This window comes from Salvelinus sp. IW2-2015, linkage group LG32, assembly GCF_002910315.2.
Source record: "Salvelinus sp. IW2-2015 linkage group LG32, ASM291031v2, whole genome shotgun sequence".
Classification (NCBI taxonomy): Eukaryota; Metazoa; Chordata; class Actinopteri; order Salmoniformes; family Salmonidae; genus Salvelinus; species Salvelinus sp. IW2-2015.
Window position 1 is genome coordinate 14,461,582 of NC_036871.1, and position 8,993 is coordinate 14,470,574.

General features: G+C 43.2%; 1 protein-coding gene across 1 annotated transcript in view; it reads left to right on the forward strand.

Annotated features, from left to right (window-relative positions):
• The first annotated feature begins 602 nt into the window (after window positions 1-602).
• Window positions 603-8,993, forward strand: part of LOC111957278 (period circadian protein homolog 2-like) — a 27,615-nt gene continuing 19,224 nt past the window's right edge. Inside the window, 2 exon segments of the mRNA XM_070436614.1 lie at window positions 603-864; window positions 7,540-7,941. Coding sequence (XP_070292715.1) covers window positions 7,613-7,941 — 329 coding nt within the window. The 5' untranslated portion in view covers window positions 603-864; window positions 7,540-7,612.

The window sequence follows — 8,993 nt, forward strand, 5'->3', positions numbered from 1 at the left end:
CAATGAACAAAGATTAAAGGCAGGGCTACATTCAAGAACACAGCGAAACAGAACACAAGGTTGACTAAGAAAATAAATACAGAACCTTACATCAACAGCCTAAAAAAGACATGAAGGAGATGTATTTGAAATTCCAACATGCTTTCGTATAATGTTTGTATCTTGTTTTTTACCCTATGCWGAAATAGGATAAAATAGCGTATTATTACGCATTAACAGTCGTGCATAATTGCAACTTATTGTCTAAAACACAGCATTGTCTAATAATGTTTATGAAAATGTATCATTTTCTAACAAACGGGATAGTTCATACTGCCAAAACACACGTCTAATGCTGGAAAACACCGATGCGTATCACCATGCAAGGATATGGTTAAGTAATTCACCCACATTGACAATACACACACTTGTATAACCGTTTAGATAACAGCCAGACGCTTGAGCCTCTGTGAACCAACCACTGACGCCGCTCCATTCATTTTCTAGTCTTTTGTAGTGATTCGACCACTCCGTGTTACGCTGGTTGTGGCGATGACGTCCTTATTTAAAGAGACTGCCGTCGTTTTTTACCAATGGTCGCGGGTCTCGGTCTGTTTCTGTATTCTTGCCATGGAAACACAATTATCTAAGTCAAGGAACTCATGGTATAGGGTGGGGCTAACTGGTGCTAAGGGCGGAGCTCAAAATGAAGTTACTGCAAAGAGCTCTATAAGAAAACGAATTAGTCGGAGACTAATGCAGTGTGTTAAACAAAAGCCTGCTGGCATATTGCACTGCTCCAGCAAGATACAACTATTCCGCTTGAAAACCAACATAAGTCTTTAGAATCCAAGAAAAGAGACGAGGATCTACTTTAACTGACAGGTTGGTGAATTTGTCATGGTTTTGTTGACTCCTACATAGTATGGTGTTTGTGGGTGCGTTATGGAACGATGCTGTATAACGCGTTGGATCATATTCACTATAATGTGACTWGGCTAGATCTTGATTTTCCACTGTATAGCAAAAGCCTAAATCTTCGAAACTCTGTGGTGGGAGCATTTATACATCTTTATTACAACATGGTTTGGTGGGTTTTACAGAGCTTTGAAGTGGTTTAAAAGGAGTCTGAAAGTTGCATTGCATAACTGTGTCAGTGTGCGGGTCATAATAGGTCAGTAGATTYGGTCAGCCCAGCCCACATGACAGCAGTGTTTGTTTAACGATCCTATGCGGCCATGTCTAGATTGAWGACAGCTTGTCCAATTGACGTCAAAAGTTGAATTTTCTCAAACCCCTTTCCTAACATGCTACGTTAATTATCCTTGCGTAAGTTGTCATAACCTGCTACGAAAAGTCMATTTTGACAAAAGCTATATTCTTATCCTATTCCTGCCTGTGCCATAGACATAGAAACAATGATGTGTCTGAGATCTGTCAAACTGCTTAGTGCATTGAAAGTAAACACCGCAACAGACGCACTCCCCTGTCATTGAAACGTTTTTAGAAAAAGAGGATGAACTGATCAAGCGGCTGTTTTCATTGTATCAAGTCAGACAGTGGCTGTTTTCATTGTATCAAGTCAGACAGCGGCTGTTTTCATTGTATCAAGTCAGACAGCGGCTGGGTGCCTTGCGGTGCTGTTTTATAACACATTCGTTACATAAAAAAAGCCCAGCACGTGGAACTGGTGTTTCCTCCAATAGTCATCTTATAACAGGGCTGTTATGCCTTTCTCTAGTGATGCTTAGGTTAAGTTGATTTGCCTTGCTTTATTTACTATTGCCATGAAGACTTTGCCATCTGTATGGTCATGTGCAGTAGGCTATGTAGCAGTGGGCTATGGTAGTCCTCAAAGATCCATTGTTGTGTTTCAATGTATTGCAATGACTTGTTGAAAAATGGAGCATTACTTGCCCTTGTGCCAGGTTGTTAATACACTGTTATTGTTATAGTAATAACAATTAATGTAATTATTCAGCTGCAGGCATGAAACAATGATTGAATGAGCTGTTGTGAAAATAAACTTTTCTTTTCGTTTTTGCCATTCTGTCTGTCAAATACTCAAACTAGATTATTTCATAATCAAGCTGCATCAGGCATGACATGACACTCCTATCTTCAATCTGATAAAGAATGCATCTGTAAAGAGAGGCATCATCCATTTATATACAATGACAGGTCACTTGCTCCTGTTAACTCTTCATTAACCACAGGTTGCGTTAGAATAGACCGCATGTAACCTGAAAACCATCGCTAGTTCTCAGAGCGAGAGATGAGCTGGGTAGAGCTTCTTTCACTTTGTGCTGTGCAGTTTTGTGGCGGCATCTTTTAAAACGCATGCTTCGGCCAGGAGTTTTCCAATGGGACATGACCAGGGGAAAAACTCTGTGGCCCTATGAAGATCGAGGGCCCTGAGTAGTTCTTGCATGGTCAAGTCATGTGGTCAGAAAAAAACCTCCTGGCCCTAGCTATTAGCCTACTGCTGTATATCTGGCCTAGTCCTAATATGGACTGTTCCAAATACCTTMATCTAATTTAGTCATGTAGTGCTCAATGCTGCTGTGTGTACATTTGGAAATGTCACTGTAGCCCTCAGCTCACCTGTTTATTTTCTATTAGTTATAATATGATGTATACATAATCTAATCTCTAGGTAGACTAGTGGTTAGAGCATTGGACTAGTAACCAAAAGGTTGCAAGATCRAATCCCCGAGCTGACAAGGTAAAAATCKGTTCTTCTGCCCCTGAACAAGGCAGTTAACCCACTGTTCCTAGGCCRTCATTGAAAATAAGAATTTGTTCTTAACTGACTTGCCTAGTAAAATACATTTWAARAAATKTWTGTGAAAGGCATGCAGTAAACCCACATTAGGCCACTATTTTAAGTCACACATGTGCACGGTGAGTCCCTCCTGCTAGTTTTGCCTACGTCTGCTTCACAATACTCAGTATTCTACACGATTGTTCTCCAAGAAGAGCATTCTAACTTGAATATTCAGTGACAACACTTAACATTGCATAAGTATAATTTCTTTGTTACTACATGGTTATAATWCTTACCAGTGTTGTATTCTGTTTCCATGAATATTCAAATTAGGGAGTGGACCAGTGGAAATGATTGCATAAGTACATTTGTTAATTAATACCTTATAACAGGGATATTGCACTGTTACTCTAGTAAAATAAATGGATCTTGTCTTGAAATACAAGATTTTCTGAAGCAGCATCACAAGACCAAGGTAGAGGTGATGTTACATCTACATGCTAAAGTCCAAACACAATGACATAATAACAAGCTGCCCAGTAAACGTGATTGATCTTCTAAACCACTTTCTATTATTTCACTCATCACCACTTGTTTACTGGTTGCTGTATTGGAAGACTACAGTTGTTGCAGTTGTCTAGTGGTCGTAAGTAGCCAAGCTAGCCATTCCCTCAAGACTGCAAGCCCTCCTTTCTGTACTAGTGTAGTCCGGTAACACCATAGACACGACTCCAGTATATCTTTTTATGATGTCCAGTGTTACAATACAGTGTAATATTACACCGACTCAGTGTATAATTACTCTCCCTCCAGTCAGTCTGTCCTAGTCTTCCCCATGCTGAGTTTCCCTTTAACCATTTAACCATAAGCAGATCCTAAGATTTTGTAACTACTTATGTACATTTAGCAGGTACTACTAGCGTAGCATTATAACACTGCTGCTTAAATATACTGAACAAAAATATTAACACAACATGTAAAATGTTGGTCCCATGTTTCATGAGRTGAAATAAAAGATCCCAGAGATTTTCCACACGCACAAAAAGCTTATTTCTCTCATATTTTGTGCACACAATTGTTTACATCCCTGTTAGTGAGCATTTATCATTTGCCAAGATAATCCATCCACCTGACAGGTGTGTCATATCAAGACGCTGATTAAACATTATGATCATTACACAGATGCACCTTGTGCTGGGGAGAGTAAAAGGCCACTTTAAAATGTGCAGTTTTGTCATATAACACCATGCCACAGATGTCTCAATTTTTTAGGGAGTGTGCATTTAGCATGCTGACTGCAGGAATGTCCACCAGAGCTGTTGCCAGAGCATTTAATGTTCATTTCTCTACCATAAGCCGCCTCCAAAGTTGTTTTAGAGAATTTGGCAGTACGTCCAACCACAGACCAAGTGTAACCACGCCAGCCCAGGACCTCCACATCCTGCGGGATCGTCTGAGAACAGCCACCCGGACAGCTGATGAAACAAACTGTGGGTTTGCACAACCGAAGAATTTCTGCACAAACTGATAGAAACCGTCTCAGGGAAGCTCATCTGTGTGCTCGTCGTCTTCACCAGGATCTTGACCTGACTGCATTTCGGCGACATAACCGACTTCAGTGGGCAAATGCTCACCTTCGATGGCCACCTGCGAACAACATTGTTTTATACTTTTGTTCAGTGTAGATAGCAGAATCCCATGTCACTGTTAGCCTTGCAAAGAGGGCCTGAGGGAAGGACCGTTATCACTAGGATGTCATTGAGGAGAACACCRGAAACCCATAGTTCCACTTGATAATGTTGTCACTCGACACAATGTCCCACACCCAAGGCACAGGACAGTGTTGAGGTTTTTTAGAGAAGGGAAATAGCTAAGAAAGATGCTAAAGGCTGTGAGATGACACAGTAATAGATATTGTGAAGAAAATGGGTCTGAGTGTTGGGTAGCTCAGTAAACATACAACCTTGTTCTATAACAATTGTCTTATGATGACGACAGCACTTGTCCTGTTCCCAGCACAGAGGAATTGAATCCAGTATGTTTCATTGATTTATGATCCAATACCACAAAGTTATGCTGAGGTGTATTTGAGTATTCAAATTAGCCCTATGACAAACTTACAAGTCAGATAATGAGTCCTGACTAGCTGCTGTGTAATGCTTTTTGTTACATAACTAATAGCCGGTTAAAGTCAGTCATTAAATTACTTGACATCTCAGACTCCTGGCTGGCAACGTGCCCATTTCTCCACAGAGCAGGAGCAGCCGCTTCGCCTACTACCTGTTTKAGCCTGTCTCTGCAATAACAGACAGATGGTCCATAGTGAATTCATGCCAGTCTCTCTCTGGGTCACTAGGTTATTTTGGCTCTTTGCCAGGTCAATTACAGCTAGGGAAGTGTGGTGCGGGAAGATATGTGCTTTAGTGCAGCGAATAGGTACTTTTCAATCACGGGCCATGCCAACAGCCAAGGACCAGGTCAGGTGGTGTAACAAGATGAGATGATAGGCCAGTTAGCTCTTTTAGGTTTACTGCATGGTGCCCTTGATGTCTCTAACAGGTTCCTTAACGGGGAAAGAAATGCAATTGATACAAAATAAGAAGTATACAAGAGAAACTGAATACACAAGGAACATACTAAATAGTAGGGCCCTGATTTTTGTAGTTGCTCAGGTTATACAGGACAGTCACTCTCAACATCCAGTCCATGACGGTTCTTTCTAATAGTTTGCTGATTTAGATGTATAAAAATGAAATATTGCATTTATATAAGTATTCAGACCCTTTACTCAGCACTTTGTTAAAGCACCTTTGGCAGCAATTTACAGCTCAAGTTGGGATGTTTGGGCTTATTTGAGGAGTTTGTCCAATTCTTTCTCTGGCAATCCTCTCAAGCTCTGTCAGGTGGATGGGAGTGTCGCTGCACAGCTATTTTCAAGTCTCTCCGTCTCTCCAGAGATTTATAATCGTGTTCAGGTCCGGACTCTGGCTGGCCACTCAAGGACATTCAGAGACTTATCCCGAAGCACTCCTTGCGTGTCTTGCTGTGTGCTTAGGGTCGTTGTCCTGTTGGAAATGAACCTTCGCCCAGTCTGAGGTCCTGAGTGCGCTCTGGAGTAGGTTTTCATCAAGGATCTCTCTGTACTTTGCTCCGTTCATCTTTGCCTCGATCCTGACTAGTCTCCCAGTCCCTGCCACTAAAAACATCCCCACAGCACAGCATGATGCTGCCACCACATGCTTCACCGTAGGATGGTGCCAGGTTTTCTCCAGACGTAATGCTTGACATTCAGGCCAAAGAGGCCAAAGAATCTGTTTCATCAAACCAAAGAATCTAGTTCTCATGGTCTGAGAATCTTGTGCCTTTACTGAGAGTGCTTCCATCTGGCCACTCTACCATAAAGGCCTGATTAGTGGAGTACTAAAGAGCTGGTTGTCCTTCTGGAAGTTCTCCCATCTCCACAGATGAAATCTGAAGCACTGACGAGTGACCAGTGGTTCTTTGTCACCTCCCTGCCCCTTCTCCCCCGATTGCTCAGTTTGTCCGGGCAGCCATTTCTAGAAAGATCTTGTGGTTCCAAACTTCTTCCATTTAAGGATGATGGAGGCTACTGTGTTCTTGGTAACCTTCAACGCTGCAACATTTTTTGGTACCCTTCCCCAGATCTGTACCTCGACACAATCCTGTCCTGGAGCTCAATGGGACAATTCCTTTACCTCATGGCTTGGTTTTTGCTTTGACATGCACTGTCAACTGTGAGACCTTACATAGACAGGTGTGTGCCTTCCAAATCATGTCTGGGCAGCAGCGTAGCCTCGTGGTTAGAGCATTGGACTATAACCAAAAGTTGCAAGATCAAGTCCCCGAGCTGACAAAGTACAAATCTGTCATTCTGCCCATGAACAAGCAATTAACCCACTGTTCCTAGGTCGTCATTGAAAATAAGAATTTGTTCTTAACTGACTGCCTAGTAAAAAAAAAAAAATGAAGTCCAATCAACAGAATTACCACAGGTGGACTCCAATCAAGTTGTAGAAATATCTTCAAGAATGATCCATGTAAACAGGATGCACCTGAGCTCATTTTAAGCAAGAGTCTGAATACTTATGTAAATAAGTAACTTTTTTTTTATTTTAAATAAATTTGCCAACAATTCAAAAACCTGTTTTCGCTGTTTCATGTGGGTATTGTGTGTAGATTGAGGGGGGGGGAAATATTGATCCATTTTAGAATAAGGCTATAACGTAACAAAATGTGGAAAAAATCAAGGGCTGAATACTTTCCGAATGCACTGTACACTGAGCTGGCCGACTCTAGCACTGTCTAGACAAGTTAAAGCTTCAACCATTGAAGGGACTTAGCCCCCCAGAGGGAGAAAGGGCAGGAGGCGATCCCAGTAGGGAGCACTGTCGGGTGGATTCCCTTTGATGGACCWTCCGCTGGCCTGGTCCTCACCTGGGTGGATTTCAGAGGTCATGGACTACAGCTTTGATGTCTATCTAGACCTTTTGTGTGAAGGGAAGCAGACAGGGGCAAGTGTCACCTTTTGGGGGGTCTGGTCTGTGTTTTTTGTCTGATAGCTTCAAAGGGAATTCTACTGTATCTAGTAATATTTTTGTTCCTGGGATTTATTTAATTTTACAAGGTTTTCCTAAAGGGTTTTATTGTTGTGTAACTGACCCTCTTTTTCCTCTTCATTTACAAAAAACTCTTGGCCTCTAATCCATCCATTCTCTTCAGCGTCTTGCAGATGATGGTGTGATTGAGTTTGGCTTTTTCCATTCTCTACCCAGCGTATCTCTGGTTTCAAACMCTCAACACACCACACCTCCCTAATGTCAGGTTTCAGACCCGGGGTGCAGCTCCATGCCCAGGGGGGCCTTCTCGTGCAGCTCCATGGCCCAGCTCCATCGTATGAGCAGCTACGGCCAGGGTGGTCCAGACCTGGGTCTTGCCTCAGAGGGCAGTGACAGCATCGGGCGTAAGAACGTCCGCTCACGTTCCCGCCACAATGACGTGGAGATGAAGAGCAGTGGATCCAGCGGGAGCGAGACCGAGTGACACGGCAACGAGAGCCACGGAAGCCATGGAAACGAGAGCCACGGCAACGAGAGTCATGGCAACGAGTCGACAGGTAGCTCCAACGGCAACAGCAAGGACTCCGCCCTCCTGGAGTCGTCTGGGAGTAACAAGAGGTCAGTGGGGGGTTTAAGTGGTTTGTGGGTGGGGTTAGAGTAGATCACATTTCTTTATGGGTACCTTTTTACCATTCTAACGTTTTACCATTCCTACATTTTACCATTACWAAATTTTTCCAGTCCAGTCGTAGGTCCTATTTCCTAAATCGATGGCAGCCCAGTAGAATATAGTCGACCGTGTTAGTTGATCCGACAACGTATGCTATCACATTTCCCACATATTTTGAAGTCCAAGGCTACATGGGGATGCGTGTCCAAAACCATGTGTCCTCGGTTGTTGTGTGTCCCCGTTCTCTCCTTAGGACGTATGGTAAGTTGGCATCAATATGACTCAGTCACTAGCAGCACATTCTGAATCTCTAGAGACCCATCCCTCTTTCTTCCTCTCTGTTGACACATGCTGGCACACATCCCTACTCTAAACCTCCACTTGTCCCGGCCTCAGAGAGTTGACATGCCCTAGACAATGTATGTGATGCACAGCGGCGCCCTGTCTCTCACCCACCTCTCACCTCTTTTCCTGTGGTGTCTTTAGGGCTAACCCTAACCCTAACCCTAGCCTGCTSCACAGACAGTCAACAATGATCGCCCGCATAGTGAAGTGAGGCCCTCACAGAGAGCAGTGAAAAGCCCATAGAAAGTAATGATGGACCCCAGTAAGAAACTAAAGAAGCTGCCAATGGAGTGGCTCCAATTAGGACCCTGAATGGCAGCACTTCATCCTGATGACACTCTGNCCCCCCCCTTTCTCTCCTTGTTCCTCAGCAACTGGGCTGAAATCACCTTGAACACTCTTTGCAGAGGAAGACACTGGAGCACATCTTGATTGTGTAAAATTGGCGATGAAAGCAAACAGTTATCAAGGTCATTCTTTGCTGAGACGTCTCAGTTCTTATCTGCCATATATGGTGAAGTTGTCCCCCGCTTCCTCCTTCCCGTCCGCCTCCCACCTCTGTGAYAATACAGTATGTTCCTGTGGGCTCCACTTTAACAGTGAGGAGGCCTATTCTTACAATCATTAACGATCTCTATAAAAGTGCACAAAAGGC